Source organism: Alligator sinensis, unplaced genomic scaffold, assembly GCF_000455745.1.
Source record: "Alligator sinensis unplaced genomic scaffold, ASM45574v1 scaffold109_1, whole genome shotgun sequence".
Lineage (NCBI taxonomy): Eukaryota > Metazoa > Chordata > Crocodylia > Alligatoridae > Alligator > Alligator sinensis.
In genome coordinates, this window is record NW_005841852.1 from 783573 (window position 1) to 803540 (window position 19968).

At 42.5% G+C, this 19968-nt stretch overlaps 1 protein-coding gene across 4 annotated transcripts in view; it reads left to right on the plus strand.

The window, feature by feature from the left end:
* Positions 1 to 19968, plus strand: part of SEC24C (SEC24 homolog C, COPII coat complex component) — a 60285-nt gene that overhangs the window by 24493 nt on the left and 15824 nt on the right. For 2 of the 4 annotated variants that reach the window (XM_006016263.3, XM_006016265.3), the window contains 10 exons: positions 2308 to 2438; positions 5853 to 5921; positions 7714 to 7825; positions 8824 to 8951; positions 12262 to 12400; positions 13568 to 13683; positions 15215 to 15339; positions 15798 to 15989; positions 17060 to 17153; positions 19180 to 19296. In XM_006016263.3, the coding sequence (XP_006016325.1) occupies positions 2308 to 2438; positions 5853 to 5921; positions 7714 to 7825; positions 8824 to 8951; positions 12262 to 12400; positions 13568 to 13683; positions 15215 to 15339; positions 15798 to 15989; positions 17060 to 17153; positions 19180 to 19296 (1223 nt within the window). The remainder of the gene's footprint in view (positions 1 to 2307; positions 2439 to 5852; positions 5922 to 7713; positions 7826 to 8823; positions 8952 to 12261; positions 12401 to 13567; positions 13684 to 15214; positions 15340 to 15797; positions 15990 to 17059; positions 17154 to 19179; positions 19297 to 19968) is intronic. The other 2 variants (XM_006016264.3, XM_006016266.3) reach the window with 1 other exon arrangement.

Here is a 19968-nt window from a genome sequence, read left to right on the forward strand (position 1 = left end):
CCCCCCCCCAGTAAAATGTTTTACTGTCTCACATGGGTTCTATGGATAAATTTGCTATTATTCATAATGCTTGCTGATGCTGAAAAAAATGACTCTGGATAATTTTGTAACCATAAATGTTTGTAGCTAGCTGCGAGGATCAGGAAGTAGTACTCTGTCCCCATGCAATGTTGTACAGTATTATAAGTGAATTAGTTATTAGGGCTGTGCAAAATTTCGACAGCTGTTTCATTTTGAAAGTGATTCGGGCCATTTCAGCGCCCAAAATACTGAATCCGAATCGAAACGGAAGGCTCAGAAACATCTCCAAAACGAAACAAGGCATCCGAAATGTTTTGGAAAATGTCAGAGTTTCAGAGCCAGGCTTGCAGGGAAACAGTTGTATGCTGCTGCCCTGCCACTTGACCTGGCTCTGCAGGGAGCAGAGATCCACATCAGGGTCTCCTTGCTGCCACTGCCCGCCCCACACAGCAGGGACCAGCAGGCTTGATTGCCACTCTGCACTGCTTCCCTACCCTGCGACCCAGCGTGATGGGGATCAGATGTCCACATGGAGGTCTCCTCACCTGCATGTAGGGCAGTGGCCCTCTCCCTCCCCCTGGACGAGCCACGCACAGCCCTGTCCTGCTACCCCTTGGGGCCCCAAGCTCTGCCTGGTCTTGTAGGGCTGTGCGAAGCTTGGAGTGCATTTGAAACAGATTTGGAGGAGATTAGGTGGAAACGAAACAGGACAGTGATCCGAAACACTGAAATGAGTCGTCGTCCTCTGAAAGAGCTGAATCCTAAACTGAATCAAAACACAGCCATTTTGCACAGCCTTATTAGCTATTTAGAATCTCCTGGATTAGAGGTCTTTGTCTACTGGCCATTTCATTACTGACTCTAAAAACTCTGTTTGGCACAGCCCTGAATTTTGTAACCAGATGTCCATATGGTCCTATTTTTTGCAGCAGAAGAGTGTCTTGTTAAAGGTTTTAGGGGTATAGGTTGTAGCCATGTTGGTTTAAGGCAGTGGTCTCCAATCTGTTTAAGTAGGAGATCACCTTTGGTAAAGCAACCCAAGATGTACTGTGTCCTGCTGCCTCCCCCCCACAACCCAGCAGGTAAGTCTGTGGGATAGAAAGCGAGGAGTGCAGATTGAGGGAAAGAAAATTTATTTGGGAGCATGCCTCCCTAGTAGGTCAGTCCCACTCAACTTACCCCTGCTCCTGCCTCTCTGGCACTGTCCCTCATCATGGGGTCCTCGATCTACCCCTACCCCTTCCCTCCCCCATGGACTGACGAGCTTTGCTGGTCCACGCGTGTGCATGCGCACAGCCACTTGGTTCCCCACCCCAGCCTCAGATCAACTCCAAGAGGCTCCGAGATCTACCGGTAGACTGAGATCCACTGGTTGGTGACCACTGGTCTAAGGACATAGGCAGACAAGGTTCTTTGGGTAAACCTGATATTTTTTATTAGACCAACTCAAATAGTTGGAAAAAATCTTTGCAAGCTTTCGGGTACAAATACCCTTCATCAGGCTGAGAAAGCATCTGCAGTTGGTGTGTGCTCTTCCTGGATGGAATGAATAGTAAAGAAGCCAGAGGCTGGTATGCATGCAAGAAAGCCAGTCAGTGGGTAAGAGACAGGTTGCGGGGGGTGAAGGAAGGGGGAATAGCTGGTAAATAGTGGAGAGGTACCTGGGGAGTCGGATGTTAAGCAGCTTATAATGTGTCCTAAATCCAAAGTCTGTATTTAGTCCATGATTTTTTTGTATCCAGTAGGTTGACGAAGTGAAGTTCGTAGGTTGTAATGCAATGGAATAATCACGTATAGTCATAAAACCACTTAAATTAGCAGAAATGAGACCTCTCCTGTTATAATTTTGGACCGCCCAAAGCTGACTGACAAAATTGTCTGCTTTTACTTTAGTGTGTTTATGGGTTTTGCATGGGGATATGTGGTTACTTTGCTCATAGTTTTCTGTTAGCTGGATCTGCAGCACAACTTGAATTTTGACAGTCCTTTATTGGATCTAACGTCTTGGTAATATTATTTTCCAAATACATAAACCCATGAAGAACCAGTTCTTCCCATCTCTCAGATGGGTTTCTAAAGAAGTTACATCACTCACTTTAAACCTTGATGAGCTTGCTAGAAATGGACAGATTACTGATGAATCATTGTGACAAATCTATTTAACCTTTATTAGTTGGATGTTAGCTGTCCCTTTTTGAGTTAAGATGCTCTATAGGAAATGTAGTTAAAGTTTAGCAAGGAAGTGTTAAGTACTGGACACATTTTCAATGTGGTGTCTCTTTTCAGGTTCCTTTGGACAGGTGAGAGGTTCACAACCAAACTACGGAGGGGCTTATCCAGGAACACCCAATTATGGGAGTCAGCCTGGACCACCACCCCCGCCAAAACGCTTGGATCCAGATTCCATTCCTAGCCCTGTAAGCTTATATTGTTCTCATCAGTATGAACTTTTACACTTACTACATCTTATTATATATGAAATTGACAGATTGTAAGGATAGAAACAGATTGCTTAATGAAGAACAGTGCTTTCTGTTCCTGTTGATTTTTATTAATTCGTATATTCAGTTTCAGGGACTTGTTATCAGTAGGATCACTAAATTACCAGTAGCAGTGAATGCAGAAAGGGACTGGATATGGCACTATATCTCCACATGTTTCTTTTTTCCAAGTTAATAAACAGAAACTTTTTAATACTTTGATTAAGCCACTGTTCTGTCACACTGTCTCCAGACTTTGCCTTATGAGCTCTTCCAAGTGAAGAGTAGCTTGCCAAAAAGAACATTGTCATCTCAGTAAAGCAAAGCTATCTTTCAGTTAAGTTGCAGGAGCATGGTTTATAGATGGTTTATTTGAAAAGGTCTGTGGACAAACTGAGTCCAGAGGACAGCAATCAAAAGGATTATTGAGTTCTAGGGGAAATGTGATTTTTAAGAAAAGGTAGAAGAATTGGGATTATTAAGTCTGGAGAAGAGAAGACTGAAGGGAGATTTGATTACAGTCTACAAGTACATGAAGGGTGGTTATAAAGAGAATTGTGTTAGACTGTTTTCTGTGGTCTCAGGAGACACGACAAAGCACAGTTGTCTTAAATTGCAGCAAGGGCTCTTTAGATTAAGAAAGTTCTTCCTAATATCCAATATTGGGGTAAGTAACACTGGAACAGATTACTTAGAGAAGTCTCTGTCCCTGGAAACTTTTAAGAACAGGTTAGACTGGGATGGTTCAGATAAGGAAGATTCTGTCTTGGTCGGGGAGTTTGTCTAGATGATCCTGAGGTCTCTTCACAGCCACATTTTTCTGTGATTCTGTATTTGCTTACTTAGACATGCCCATGTTTTATCTTATAAAACTGGTCTCATCTTTTATAGAATTGTCCCCTATATTCTAAATATGGACTAAACTATAAACCTGATACATTACTGTTAAACTAAAATATTTTTAATATCACCCACTATAAAGGTAGTTCTTCCTCAGTGTGGAACAGGTGACCACCTGACTTGGGTCCCAGATCTGCATTAATTCCTTCATTAATTTCATCTGGCATTAAGATGATTACTTAGTTTCTTAAGGAGATATAAACAATGATGATGCCCTCTGACGATGCATGAAAAGCTTGATTAAAGTATGATAGTCCATTCTTTATAAGTGTACAGTATGCAGTACTGCATGCAGTATGCACAGGAACTGACTGAATATACATCATAACAGTTCATTCATTGCTGGTGTTTTCATAGTCAAGGTGTGGGTCATAGGATGTGTGTTTGAGCATGCACTTGTTGTCTCCTCAGTCTCACTGTACTTCCAAGCAGTCAATTAAGTTTGTCAAGGATGTTCTACATGCAGTGATGACATTTTTAGTTTGAAGGTGGACCACTTCTCAAATCAGAATTCTGGCCCTGCTTGTGGCTCTTGCTCCCTTCCCACAGCCTTCCTGGTGTCCCGCACTCCCCACCCACAGCCCCTGCTCCTCCAGCCCTGAAGGAGAAGGCCCCCAGCTGCCAGGGCTGTGAACCCTGGTCTGCAGCACCCACTCCCCACTGCTGCAGGGGTAGGGGGGTGCTGGCTCCCTGCCACTGTCTTAAGGGGGCAGAGGGACCCACACCCCCCAAGATGTGTGAATAGGGCAGGCATGGGCTGCAGGCTCAGGCTCCTTCCCTGTTGCCCTCCCCTGGGGCCTCCACAGCCCAGTGGGAGCAACCTGGCACGGCAGGGAACAGCGGGGCTGCACAGAGAAACTGCTCACTGCTGCAAGCTCCTCACTGCCCTGGCGACATGCCCCCTGCACATGCTGCTGCTTTGAGGGGCACAATCCCATGCTGCTGCTCTCACTGCAGCCCCGTGTGCAGGAGGTGCGTCACCAAGGCAGTGGAGCTCGCAGCAGCAAGCAGCTTCTTCACATGGCTCCACTGCTCTGCCACGCTGGGTTGCACCCACTGGCCTGTGGAGGCCCTGGGGGAGGGAAGCAGGGTGTCAGGGAAGTGTGGAGCCACATGGAGAAGCAGCTCACCTCTGTGAACTCCGCACTGCTGTGGCAATGCACCTCTTGCGCATGGGGCTTCAATGAGAGCAGCCTTGCAGGGTTGTGCCCCTCAAAGCAATGGCACGCATAGGGGGTGCATTGCCAGGGCAGCAGGGAGCTCACAGCGGCGAGCAGCTTCTCCGTGTGGCTCCGCTCTTTTCTGTCATGCCCGCCAAGCTGTGGATGCTCCAGGGGAGGGAAGCAGGGCAGGATCCCGTGACCACAGCCTGCACCTGCTCTAACATACAGATGGCGGTGTGGGTCTCAGTCGGCCCTCCCATTGGACGAGCCACCCATGGCCCTGTCCTCCTCCCTGCTTGGGCCCTGCGGCCATGCATTGTGGCCCTGGGCCGCAAGCACTGCCAAGCTCTCTCCCTCCCTACAGGGGCTTCAATCGTCTTCTTCCCCCTCATTTAGCTGCTGGAGCTACTCTCGGGCTGCCTGGGTCCATGTGCATGTCCATGCACGTGGTGCCCCCTGTCTCACCACCCTCCTTCTGTTCCCTCCCAGCTCCTTGCAGACTGGAACTCTGCCAGCCTGCAGGGAGCTCATTACAAAAAGCCATATCCACGGGTTTCTCTGATAAATGAGAAATCCATGTTTGCCTCTGGTAAAAGGTAAAATCCACGGTTTACTCCGTTTTTCCATGGGAAATGGAAAACCCGGGTCCCTGCTCATTAATATCACTAGACTGTTAGGTTCAATTCCCAGTGCTGCTGAGCTGGTGTTTTAAAAGATCACAATAGCAAGTGATGCTAAGAAACATTTCCAAGGAAATGCTTACAGTTGGTTCACTTGACTTCTATATCTAGCTTTAGTCTAGACTTGCGCTCTCATGCTGGTGATGATCAAAAAGTCATAGTTTTATCTGCTTAGATTTTAGCCTTACACATGTATTAGGACTTAGTTTTCATAAGGAAGGAGTGTAGGAGAGCTTTAATAGCTTGGCTCGCTTTATCTCCTTGTCCATTAAATTTGGACTTTAAGCAACTTTTATCAGTTTCGTTCATTGCAGCATGTTCTTGTAGTGTAAGTCCTTAAAGTCTAACAGGGCAAGTACATAGTCTATCTCTGCCAACAAAATATTCAGAGCCCAAGAACAATACAGCAGCAAGACGCATTCTAGGATTAATTTGTTGTATTGAAGGAAACATTCTTTTCCTCTTGTTGCATGAACTGTTGTCCAAATGTATATATCTAACTCCAGTGCCAGAATTTGGGCAGAGAGAAGTAACACTTACTTCTTGTTTTATTATTCTCTTTTTCTTTTTGTGGCACTCTGTTACTTTTTTTTATTCTTTAAAAAAAGCAACTCAGTGAGCTGCCACCTCAGCAGAAATCCAGGCACAGAATAGATCCAGATGCAATTCCTAGCCCAGTAAGTGCAGTGTCTGTCTAATGTCATCTTTGTGTTGGTGGCCACCTGTGCATGCCTGCAACCTAAATTTCATCTCACTAACCCTTTGCTGTTAATCCTTCCTCCCTCCGCCCCCATCTTTTTCTGCTTGCCTTATCAAAATGAATAGAATTAAATACCGCAAGGGGACTGCTCATTAAATTGCATCCTGTGTCATGAATGAAGGGGCAATAGAAAGCAGATAGCTTTTTAGAAGCAGATCGTGAAGAATGTCTCCCCTCCATCTTGTCTGATCCTTAAAAGTAAATTAGCTACCTTATTGGGCAAAATGGAATGATTTATAGTACAAATTTCAGGACGAACAAGTTGCACCCATGTATATTACATGGCTCATTACTTTGTTTACTTTTCATTCTTGTTGCGGTACCAAGGTTGAGCTAATAGTTGAATACTTGTAAGTGAGAGGAAGTAGCTCTTGTTTTGACACCAATCCCTCATCTAAATTTCTTGGCACACTTCTCTGATAAATCATGGGGAGCCTTTAGCATTCTTTCATTATCTGCTGTCATACACCATTATAAATTACAATTTTTTAAGATTCAGTATGTTACATACAAAATCTCTTTTTGAATATATAGAGGAACCTACTTTTTGGTTTGGAGGAAGCTGGTGTTTTTTACTTTTCTATTACCCCTCTATCATTTCTCCCTCATTAGTGATTGGCTAAAGTTAGTCACGTGACATCACTATTGGTGTGACCAACTTTAGTTAATCTGTAGAGTTTTTAGAAGATAGGAGACTTCTTGTGGAATGGACATAATCTAATGGTATGGGTGAGCTTTCTACTGAGACAACATGAAATATACTATAGGGATAATAGTACTTTGCCAAACAGAGGTCTGCATATTGGAATTTATTGCAAAGACAGATTGGCAAAGAATGAATTTTTCACAAGGACTGAAGTAACTTGTTCCTAGGTTATTGCTTAAATCGGGCTAAGTGCTGGTATTGGAAAAAGTAGCTGTAAGGATTCATAATCATAATTTGCCATTCTTATACAGAATTCAATGATTATTCTTAATCCAGAAGTGCTGTCCATCTTGGGAGTACAGTTTTGTCATCTCTAATTGAAGGAACTTTTAAAAATACTTTCTGTAGTTTAACCTTTTAAATGAACCAGTCTGTTGCAAACAGTTGGGACTTGATGTATACACTGAAGGGATCAAATTCTTCCGAGTTTTTGTATGCAGGTATTTAGGTCAGAGTTCAGTCAGATGCACAGTATCTGTAAGAACCGCAGTAAGAACCAGCCTTGCATTGTGGCAATTCTTGGAACTTTAGATACAAAACTTAGATACAAAAAGCAGGGAAAAAGGAAGCTTAAAACTAAAGGATACGTGGAATCCAGAATATTTTGATTTGGAGGTTCCAGAAAGACTTAGGTTGGTTTGTAATTCACAGTCTGTTGGGGAACAATAAACAGAAATAGTACTTGAATTTAAGTTTTGAGAGTCTCCAAATTCGTTCTTTAAATGTAAAATATGCCAGTTTTCATAATTGTAATTTAAAACGCCCTAAAATTTAAATACGACTTCTGCTTCTTTTGTTAAAATCCCTCTAGTCTTTCACCAACCTTTGCATACAATAAGAGCTGACTTCCTGACAAAGCTTAAACTAGGTCTAGGCTTCTGAGTCCTTGAAACTAGTCATGTTTGTCCCAGTCCCTGTCTGACTTCATTATAGTTCCAAATCCCATGTGTCATAGTCACCACAAAACAGTCTATAGTTGCTAACATGTTGCTTTGCATTCTAGATCCAGGTGATTGAAGATGACAGAAATAACCGTGGATCAGAGCCATTTGTCACTGGAGTGAGGGGGCAAGTTCCACCCCTTGTCACTACCAATTTCCTGGTGAAAGATCAAGGTAATACACTGCTCACTACTTACTGCAGCTCCTTCAAAAAAAAAAAAAAAGTATATTGCCAGAGATCTCAGCGTACAATTTCTTGGGACATTCCCTTTGATGTACAGGGTTTTAGTGCTCTGGCTTTTTTTTAAGCAGTAGAGGCTTAAATTCTAAAAATGTTTTTGGTTGTGATCTAAAATAAAAGATAAGTTCAGTCTCAGAAAGTAGTGGATGGTTTGACCAATCCGTCCATAGGTAAAAACAATTAACATTTTTTAGAGGAATGAAGTGGAGCCAATGGATGTTGGAAAGCCAAGAATGAAGATTTGTGAATAGAAGTATGTTGCATATTTATATGGGAGCAAAAGGGGGCATTTTAGGATGAAGGTGTGTTGGCAGTATGAATGTGAAGGGTCTAGGACTAGAAGTGCATTATGGTGTTTCAAATCATGAATACAATGCAATATATGATCTGGGAGTTGGGTAGAGAAAGACTTTACCTTATCTACCTTCTTTAGTGACTACTGGTAGTGCTGTCAGTTTCTCATTTTCAGGGTTGCTGAAATCTTATGCAAATAAGTGCCTTATTTTCTAAATCAGAATTGCACTGCTCAACAAGGAAGCTGTTGGAAATGAAAAATAGAATCTTCCCAAATTAGAGTGTCCGAGTACCTGTTTACAATACCTTAAATTAGCATAATCCACTTGAGATCCACCTGACACATAGGTTGGCCCCTGTCTAAATAGTGTGTTATTTTTATGGGGCTTTTTTGGAGGGGAGAAAAGGTAGATTTAGAGTCGTTATCTGAACAATACAATAATCTAGATTAAGAATCTCTATACAAGGAGTTAATTGGGACCACCCATTTCACAGGTTACGCTGCATCTGAATACAAGTCCCTATGTAGATGAGTGCTTAGAGTCTGCATTATGGGTTAATATGTTGCCCATGTTGTTGTAAGTTTAGTACTCTTCAGAGAAAATTTAGTGTGTTTTGTTTTTGCTTTCCTTTACAGGTAACACAAGCCCCCGCTACATAAGATGCACATCTTACAATATTCCCTGCACATCAGATATGGCCAAACAGTCCCAGGTTCCCCTAGCTGCTGTCATAAAACCACTGGCTATGCTACCGACAGAGGAGGTAAGAGCAATATCCTGCATCGACTGTCTAGGACTTTGAAGCCTCTTAACTATTTAGACCTTGGTGGAATAAGAATTTTGGAGAGCAAAGACTAAGCAAACTTTGGTCCTCAGATAAACCTGAGTTGTGGTCATCTCTTTGCCATGACTCTGTGCCCCCGCTCTCTTACATCTGTAAAACCTGGTTAATCATTACCTGCCTAATCAAACTGAGGGGCTGAAAGACTCTAAAGCATTTTAAAGTGGGGAAGTTCTGAAAGAGTGCTAGGAACGTAGGCTCTAGTTACAGGCATATGTTTGTTATGTTGCTGCTCCTAACCATGACTTCAGTGTATCTATCCAAACCACTCTTGATGGCTAGATTTATAAAGTGCGAGTTGGACAGTCTATCCACCCATTACATGCCTTGCCCCTTTCAGACTCCATTGAGTTGGGGGGATAGTGTGTGGGCTTTAAAATCTATTCTGTTGCTTTTTTGTGATTTTAACAGTATTTTGGATTTTGCAAATCTGCTCAAAAGGTTTCAATAAACTGAACTGGCCTGAAGTAAATTCCCATAGTGTGCTTGGGACCTTCTTATAAGGGATGTATGACTGGAGAATTAAAGCAGCTACATTTCAGAGGTTTGTGTAGTTTAAAAGCACTCTGGAAAAGAGAAGTGTGCCTAGATATTTAATCTCCAAGTTCTGATTTATATGCTTTGAATGAATGCATCTTTTTATGCTGCCCAGCAAAATTTTGCCAAACTTCACTGAGCCCCCAGCCCTGGAAACATCTTTATTACAGACAAGGGCCAGTTCCCTTGTGGAGGGGCCCTACTAACAGATGAGAACTTAGCTAAATATCCTGCACCTGTTGAGAGAAATAAGACACTGTAAATGGAGCCACAGTTGGAGAGATGGGGAGGGGAAAGAGAACTGTGATTGGTGAAAACAAGGTATTGAAAACAATCTAGAATCCTTAAAATCCAGCACCTGCTCACCAGATGGGACCTTTGCTCCAAAAGCTAAGCAAGGTTCAGAGAAAAAGCGTATGAGGCTTCAGGAAATAACTAGACTTTCCAATATCTAAGATGTTAATTGGCATTCACATTTTCCATGCATGTTATGGCTCTTCACCCTGTAAAGGATTTTTGTTCTTGAGGTAGTAAAGTTGGCTGCCTGTTGTCCCTGGCTTCTGGACAAGCTAATGTGACTAGGCAAGTACAAGAGTCAGGTTTTCTGTCTGACAGATGAAGGCAACGTGGCAGGGATAGAGGAAGTACCATCAGGCAAAAGCGGCCTTGAGTAGTCTGTCAGAGAGGATGATGGCTAGAGGGGTGAATGAGTATAGCATAGATATTTGAGTTGCTTTATAAGTAGGGAGAGGTGTGAGAGTTGTGTAAAGCAAGAGAACTGAGCTGTCAGTTATAGCCGGGAGGGGAAAGAGCTGGGAGTGGTCAGAACAACTGTTCTGCTGTCAATCAAAAAATGTACCATCTGATAAGGCTGTGTGCAGAGGCTCATAGTTATGGGGAGGGGAGAAATGGGATCCGAGGCTCTACAATTCCGCTTAGGGAGTTTTCAAGGTTGGAAAGTCAAGCTGTCATTGAGGCCAGTGCACCTACTTGAGAAATGCTTTGAATGTAGCCTGTGACTTTGAATGCAGCTTGTGTGAGAGCTCCTCTTAATCAAATCAGACTGCCTCTTGCTGCTTCTACTAAGTATGCAGAGCTCTACAAGTTGCTCCAAAGTCTACTCTGACTTGCCTGGAAAATAACTTACTTACTGGTAAGATAAGATTATTACCTCTACGTGTGAGTCCTGAAGATAATGATACATTATGCTAATACAATAATTATCAGGGACTGATGTAGCTTGAATTGGAGGCAATTGTAGTGATCAAGACCTCAGTGGTTTCCTTGAAGATTGTGCTTACATCTTCACACCAAGCTCACACCACATGACAATGCCCATACCTATTTAATATGGCTTTTAACCACTAAGTCCTCTTGCTTTGAAGGATAGGCTCCTCTGGATATATAATGTCTTCATTGGCTCCTGTAGTTTTAGGTCTTCTATAACAAGCTTATCAAAGGAAGCATATTCCCTGTCTGTATCAAAGCACACTTTAGAATTTGAGAGAGATAGAAGTGGAAGGTTCAAAAGTGGAGTGTGTCTAGCTCCATTGAGCAGTTTTCTGCTAGTTTGAAGGGGGACCAAGACAAATGACCTGTTGACACAGCAACAGGGAGCCAGCAGCAGCAAGTGTCAGTAAGAAGGATTACACTTCTAGTTTGTATGGATCTGATCTTGGTTTAAAACCAGATGGATGCCCGTGATGAAATTTTTGTTTGAAGGCATGAGTCCTAGTTTGGAATCTCTGACTGCAGTAGTGTTTTAATTGTATATTAAATTAAAGGGAAAATGATACAGGGGAGAGTTAGGCTGTAAACACAAGGGCATAGAAATGACTAGAAGTGGCACAGTAGTCCAAAAATGACCAAGCAGAGTTTAAACCCCCCCCAAACAAAACAGTAAAAATAATTAGTTTAATTTCATTTGGTGAAATTAAAATTAATTTAGACTGAGAGAGAGGTATCTGCATTTTCTCCACAAGCAGCGAAGACAAAGATATGGGGGATTTAATGTATGATATGAAATGTTTTTGTCTGTACAAAGGGTTTGGGGATTAAGTTTTGTTTTATAAATTTGTGACTGTTTTTCACCCTGAGAAGAGGGGTTAATTTTAGCAACTATAAGCTTCATTATACCCAACAGTGGGTTTTCTACAGAGTATTATTTTATTTCAGAGAATGGAAGTACAGCATGTAAATAGGTCTCTCATCCTTGATCTTTTTGTTACTGGGCTGATCTATCAAGGGGCTTGTAATAGTACGGTCATGAGTGCTGAGGAAAAGTGCATAAGGCAGCCCTTGGATATTAGCTCCTGAGATCATGGGAAAGGAAAAAAGTCAGCTGTGAATAGCACTAACCAAAGTCTAAACCCTTTCAAATCACAGCTTTGTAATAATCTGTTGCAGAATTCTTTCTGCTGTCCAGCAGTAGTTTCCAAGGAAATACTTCCTGTATGTATGCTTTCTCCACTCCCTTTGCTATTCATTGTGCTTCTCTGACTGTTAATAACTACAGCTCACCAACAGCTTCTGTGCATGGAGCTTGAGGCAGTAAAGCATTTACAAAATATATTCAAACTCTCTTCTTTCTCAACAGCTGCTAAAATGCTAAGCCCTGCCATGAGGTAATAACATGCTTTGGGAGTTGTCTAGGCACTCTATCCCATCATATATGACCTGTCTTCTTCCTTCACAGACCCCTCCTTATTTGGTAGATCATGGAGAATCTGGTCCCATTCGATGCAATAGGTGCAAGGCCTACATGTGCCCGTTTATGCAGTTCATTGAGGGTGGAAGGAGATTCCAGTGTTGTTTCTGCAGCTGTGTCACTGAGGGTAAGACTTCGTTCTGGGAGATGGTGTTTTTGTGCCAGTAGGGAGACACTTGAAAGATATGCAAGCAGTTATTGTACTAAAGGGATATTCATGGCATAAGCACTGAGCAGAATGTCTTTTCACTGAATTTTGTACTCTTGTATTTTTAAAATGTACTGTTTAAGTACATTCAGGGTGTGGTTAAGTGTTCAACTCTGAAATGCTGAAGATTGCCGCTTCTTTAACTTTCTCCTCTTGTATAATGTATTACAATACTGTCAAGCTATTTTAATAAAGTGTTTTGTTTTTTTTTATCAGTAGATCCATATAGTATATTATTGTTTGAGGGATCTTATGGTAATTTTTGTTTTGGACCATGTCAATGAAAATAGTGTAAGTAAGCATTTGAGTTAAAATGTATATGATAAATATTCTGCTCTTAACATTTTAGTCAACATATATCCCTACAGTTGTTTTCATTCAGTAACTCACCCCCTTTATTGTCATTCAAGGGTGAGACTGTTGCCTATGAAAGTAACTTAGTTGCAAATGGAAGTGTTATGCTTATTAATCCTTTGGTTTATTTGACATTGATACATATTGATAAGCACACTCCAGTAGAGTATAAGTCCCATTTATGTTCTATTTCTCATAGAAATACCTTCCCCAGCATGCTTGGCATACACAAAGCAATGCAAGATACTTGTGTATCGAAAATTGTAAAACAGATCTCTACCTCATGTGAGAAAGTGGTTAGTAATTACCATGAAGACTACTTGTGTAATTTTAATCTCGATATTTTTTGTTTCTCTTCTGTAGTTGAACTATTCAAACTTGAAATCCTCCTTGTAGTTTCAATTAAATTGACCTTTTTTTAAAGGGATTTTCATTTTTTCTACTTTTGTTAGTATTTTGGTTTTTGTTTTTGTTTTGTTTGGGGGGGGTTAGTATCACTTCCTGTAATCTGTTCTGTCCTAGTCATGTTAGTAGCTCTGCAGAAGAAAAACCTCACTTATCCTATTGTGGAGAAGTTTCCCCAGTAATGGAGCTAGGGTCTGTTGGAGGATACTCTTGTCTTCTCCCCTCACATAGTAGGTGTTCTGCGGAATCTGCTTTCAGGCCTTTACAACAATGTGTTTGAGTTACCAATGATATGCTTGTAATATTTGCTGTGTTTTTTGTTTCCAGTGCCTCCTCACTACTTCCAGCACTTGGATCATACTGGCAAGCGAGTTGATTTCTATGATCGACCAGAGTTATCATTGGGGTCCTATGAGTTTTTGGCAACCGTTGACTACTGTAAGGTAAAACAGTGTACATTTAGGACAGAGCTATCATGGTAACCTCTAGGAGGAGATGACATTTATTTTAGTTGAAGTCCATTGTTGACATTGCCTTACGTAGGGGAAGCAGGTTAGAATTTACATTGCATTTTACAAGTTAGATATTGCTCACTTTCTATGGTAAAAAGGAAGTCTGGTTCTACATCCTTCAATGTCAATTTAGTTAGATTGTAGGTAGATAATTATTACGAATAATTCAAACCAGAATCGAGGAAAGTGCACGATCTCTACAGTGGCAACTACAAACTGCTTGAGATCTGGTGGGTGTTACGAGTGTATGTTTTCAACCTGCCAGCAAGAATTGGGCAAAATCAGTTTAGCTAATGGTGCTTGAGCCAGTCCTCCAAACAGTTTTCTGCAATAACTGCATTATATGCTGAATTTCAAACACGCAAGGCCACTAAGTCCCAATCCCATATTTGAAGCATGGGACCGGGCAATCCTAACATTTCAACTACTTCTGAGAAGTGGAAAACATATGCTCCATATTAAGGAAACTCTTGTTTTCGTAAAAATAAAGAGAGAAAGGTTTCTAAATGTTGCAACTTTACTAACTTGGGGATAGCAACATGTTGCTTTTACCTCTGAACAGTTTGCACCTATGCTGTTTGTCCCAGAACACAAAAATCCCAGTGTTGGTGTGCACACACATCACCCTTCTAATCAGGATGAATGAGTGGCTGAATGCCTTGCTGCTTTTCTGCCATTGATTCAGTGATGCAGTTATGGGATAATGGTTTAGATGCACTTTGCAATGTCTGTTAGTACTTCTTATCCCACAAACCTTTCTAGGGCTTATCCCAGAACAATACGCATGGATGTCTGAATGATGATTGCACTTCGTTGTGGGATATAATGGTTTATCCTGGAACAAATGTGACATCCATGTATAGCCTTTCTGTCACCCTGTTGTTAAAGGAATCTGTCCTTTCCTCTTCTCTTCTTACCTGTCACTTGAGACTCATTTTGTATCAATAGCAAGGTATGCTCATCCTGGGTACTCAAGTCTATCCAGAGCAGACCTAATACTTGTTGAGGGGTGAAAGAGCTACCAGTTCTGGAAAGGAAACTTTCACTACCAGTACACGATGTCTCTTCATAAACAAGTCCATTTGGATTTCAGTCTTCTAGAACATAAAAACTCTGGGGTGTCTGCTTTGTAAGAAATGAAAATGTAAAGGAAAATACCTTTGTAATTAGGCTGCTCTGATTGTTCACTCAGTGATGGCACAATCTGTCCAGAGCACAAACATCTTACATGCATCTGTGGGGCAGGGTCAAACGCTGTTTTTTGGGGGTTTTTTTAAGCATGCTCAGGATAATTTGGTAGGTGGGGAAAAGCTAGCTGAACATCGGTGTATTAATGATTGACCATGAAGAGACATCAAAACTCCATTGGTCTGTATTTAAACAGGCATTCATACTCCATGCCTGAATCTTTTTATGATCTTCTTAAAAATATTGTATATTTTCTTGTCTCCTTTTCCCACAGAATAACAAGTTTCCCAACCCACCAGCTTTCATTTTCATGATCGATGTGTCCTACAATGCTGTGAAAAGTGGCTTGGTAAGGCTGATCTGTGAAGAGTTGAAGTCACTCCTAGATTATCTGCCCAGGTAATCAGCTGCTGTGCTGTGTACTGCTGCAGCCAGTAAAAAAAATTGGAAAGCTTCTATATCTTCCCCTATTCACAGAAGAGTTTCTCCCTTTTAAATGCTAATATAAAGTGCAGTTTGGCAGTATTTGAAGTTGGCAAGTGACAGTGCAAGCCCCCCTGTGCTACTCTAGCTACATGATTTAGTCATAGTCTTCATGGATTGTGTGGATGATGTTAGCATTTCTTACCAGCTAAGAAACTACATGTAGCCTACAACTACACTGTGGGCTAAAAACTACACTGAATTACCTGTTTTCTTCACAAGGGGCAAGGAGTTTTGTAGGTAATTATCTTTTACACTAACCATGTTGTCAGTCCAGTAAAGTTAGATAAGTTTTTGAATGCAAGGCATTTCATTTTCCCTTGTCTGGGTCTTATCTGTTGAATGCTCTGATGCAGGTATTGTCTTATTTTCAGAGGAGGTAACCTAGAGGAGTCAGCTATTCGGGTGGGTTTCGTCACCTACAACAAAGTGTTGCACTTCTATAATGTGAAGAGCTCGTTGGCGCAGCCGCAAATGATGGTTGTATCTGATGTAGCCGATATGTTTGTGCCGCTACTTGATGGTTTTCTGGTGAACGTGAATGAGTCCAGGACAGTGATTGCCAGGTAATGGAAGCTGCAGCAGAACTCATGTAGGGAGCAACTTGTTGGGGAATTCCTTGTATTACTTTTAAATGATTCAGCTTTGATAACGGTATTTGTATGCTAGATACGTGATAGCTCCATTGTGAGTGTATTTAAATTTACACCTAGAAGCTGACAAATGTAGACAGAAAGGTACACTTTGGGATGTCCTTAATTTGCCAGGTTGTTGCAATTTGGATACCTTTGGGCAGAGGCTCGTATTTCTAGTTTGTTCAAAAATGCTACAGGCTTGTTACTAGCCTTAGGCAGAAAACTGATGTACATCCTGGAAATAGAGCTACACCTTGCTTTGTCCTCAGTTGGCTGTCTGAATTTGCTTCACTGGTATTAGAAATTAATTGGAAGATGGTGCAAAATAGGACTTAAGGAAAGAGGCTTTTCTAGAGGAAAATCTGTGGTAAACATTGCTGAGACCAGGAGCTTATAAGAGTTCAGTCACCTTAGCTAATGTGACAGTGTAAATATAGCTACAAATTGAGGTAACCCTAATTAGATTGCTTCTTTAGGAGAGTCAAGTGAAAGAGAAGGAAGGAGAGTCAAATGTGATAAGTTCAGGCAGCAGCCAGGTTTTTACCTCTTACCAAATCTTCCTTTGGGAGTTGAGCTTCTAAATTTACCCTAGAAAGGGGGTGGTGAATTACTGACAGGGTTTGGTAGGAAGCTAAACTTTGGGACTAGATTAGATTAGATTATCAAGCCTAGATTGTGGCTTTTAAAAGGATAAAGTAAAAATCTGACACATTTAAGAGAAGGGATCATCAGGAGCATTAGTTGGAGCTGTAGAGTCAGTGCTGAAGAAGCCAGTGCCAACAGAGATGAAGAGAGGATGAAGAATCAGCTTTTCTGTAGTTAACAAACGAGACCCTATAATTGGCATGTTGGTTAATAGAAAAGTTAGGCAGGTTAATGATTACTGTTTCTTAGCCACTTTGGTCCCCTGGGTCATTGGCTACCATTGGTGGTGGATTTACCAGGCAAGGGCTAAATTTTCTTTGACCTTTTCCTTTCTCTCTCTCTCTGTCTCTTAACAGTTTGCTGGATCAGATCCCAGAAATGTTTGCAGACACAAGAGAAACAGAAACGGTCTTTGCTCCAGTAATTCAGGCAGGGCTGGACGCACTGAAGGTAGATATATTGTTGTGGGGATCTGGCTGCGTTGTCAGACACTACACAAAAATTGGAATATTTCATCCCATCTCGCTTGAGAATCTCAAAGCTTTTCCTAAACCAGCCTTACTGAACATAGGAAATGGCTACCCCATTGCTAAAATACAAGCACTTCTGTGAATCATTATATCAACTGTTGAGCTCGCTACCCAACTAAAGAATTGAAGCTACCAAGAAATTTGGAATTTAGAGCAATTGCCAGAGACAACTTTCATCAAGTCTTTGGAATTAATTTGCAGTTCTTATAAACTAAATTCCATGAGATTGTCAGTAATGAGTGGCTCAGGATGTTGGCTTTCTGTTTGAGCTGACAGATTGCTTTGGCAGCAACCATGGTTTAACTCTGTGCTGGAGTTCTGGTTGGGCCCAGATTCAGAGAGAATGCCATCTACTGAATTGCCAGCATTGCTCAGCAAAGCATGTAGACTTTTTTCTGATAGTCTGCCACTCCCATACTTGACCTAGCTCAATTATGTCCATATTGAGTCACCAGCTTGTCAGGTTTGTTTCCTGGAAAACACTCGAGCTTGTTTCATGAGAATTATCTATGTTTGCATACACTGTGGCAAAAAGCAAAGCTAATCCAATCAGCATTCCACTCATGTAAATTCCATAGACAGATGTTAATTTAATCATGCAGTGGGATCCTAGGACTCTTATCCTTGATCCCCAAAATTGTGCATCCTGCCACATCAGGTATGCATGGCAAGATGCATGATTTTTGGCACCTGGGATAAAACTTGTCAGATCCCATTGTACATCTGCTGATATGCAGGGAGCCTTGGATCAGCAACCAAGTCCTTGATTTCCAGACACCCTGCGTGCCTGGACCTTTAAATGGTGCTGCAGGAATCACGGCATTGAGAAACAGTCCCTGATACTTGTGCTTACTGCAGTGCCTTTTCAACTTGCCAATGCATGGGGAGCTCAAAATTGCAATCCTGGGCTTCCAGCATGCCCAAGCCTTCTTAAGGGTGGTTCTCCAGTGCCAGGCTGCACTGGCACATGTGGAGCCTGGGATCTCTATGCTTGGCTTCCCGCAAGCATAGAGGTTGAAAAGTTTGTGCAGCCTAGCACTGGGGAGACAGCTTCCTAATGCTGGGCTGCACATTTTGAATTTCAGTGGACAAGAGATGACTGTGTCCTAGACCTGGGAGATGCTTCCTGCCCTATCCTACTTATCAGAAGGAGTGGCTGGTCCTGGTCCTGGGTCCAGGATACAGTTATTCACCACCCAGTTTAGTTAATTAGTGGAATTGGGCAGGGCATAGCCCCTGGGTCCCAGCCAGCAACCAGGGCAGGACTGCTTGAAAGTCTTCCTGACAGTTCAGTGCTGGGCAGGCTGTCTGGGAGCCAGCTGCTCTCCCTCCGTGTCCCAATCAAGGTAGGGAGGAAGAGCAGAGCACCATGAGATAGTAGAGGGGAGCATACATCATGCACCTTTTAAATTAAAGCAGAATGCAAGCCAGCCACAAAGATGTTCCACATTTTAACAAGCAACATCTTTGTGGATGTAGTGTTCCAGCATTAGGAAGCTTATCCCATGATAAATTGCTTGCACATGTGGCATCTTACAGTTTGTGAGTAACATATCAATTAAGTGATAAATGTATTGTGTCAGGGGCCATTGTGTGTGCTGACCATTTAAAAGAATATCAGGAGCCTGACACTTATTTAAAAAAAAAAAAAAAAAAAAGTTAAGGAAGCTCATTTCACAAAATTCACTTCTATCTCAGTAACTATACCTTGATTTCCCCCACAAAACACAAGAAATACTAAAAAAAAAAAAAAAAAAAAAAAAAAAGAAAGAGTAACTCCTAGCTGAAGTAAACATAGCTTATGAACCTACTGATTCAAAATGGTCCCCAGCTAGTATCAGGGAACTGGACAGTAATAGAGTAAGCATTTAATGTGGTTCATTCCAATGTCCCTCACCAGTTCAATGCATGTTTCTAACTTAAATAATTTTCTTCCTCCTCTGTAGGCAGCAGAATGTGCTGGCAAGCTCTTCATTTTTCACACCTCTCTGCCTATTGCAGAGGCCCCAGGGAAGCTGAAGAACAGAGATGACAAGAAGTTAATCAACACTGATAAAGAGAAGGTAGTAATGACTCATGTCAGGGATGGGCAAAATATGGCCAGCAAGTCGCATCTGGCCTACTAGGCCATTCTGTCCGGCTCGCAGGGCCCCTAAAATTGTCTTTTTTTAATTAATATTAATTTGCGTCTGGCTCCTGTCAAAAATGACAGGAGCCAGGGACAGTAGGACCCAGGGGAAGCCACAGCAGGCCCCTGGAAGAGTAGGACCCACCCCTTCACAGCTGGAAGCCCCTGGCTAGCAGGGGCTTCTAGCCTAGGATCATGGGGCTGTTCCCGCCTGTGCTGGACTGGGAAACACAGGTAAGAGCAGGGCTGGGGCTGTGCACACTGGTCCCTGCCTAACCACGGGGCTGGGAGCGAAGGGGTGCATGGGAGCCAGCGCTGGTGTCCTGGAGCCAGTGCCAGCGGGGCCCAGGGTGGGGTGGTTCCCCTTTCTCCCTGCTGGGGCAGCCCAGTCTAGCTCTGTAGAGCCCAGGCTCTTGCCACTCTGCTCTGGGCCCTGCCGGCACTAGCCTCGGGGCATCGCCTGGCTGTCACTGGCTCCCAACCCCACTTTCCGGGCCGGCGGAGGGCCGTGGTGGTGGCGCCTGGGGCTGGTGGGGGTGGCACAGGCCAGTGGGGATGTGGCCCAGGGTGTGGGGAGGCAGCACGGATCTTGAATTGCATGCCTAAG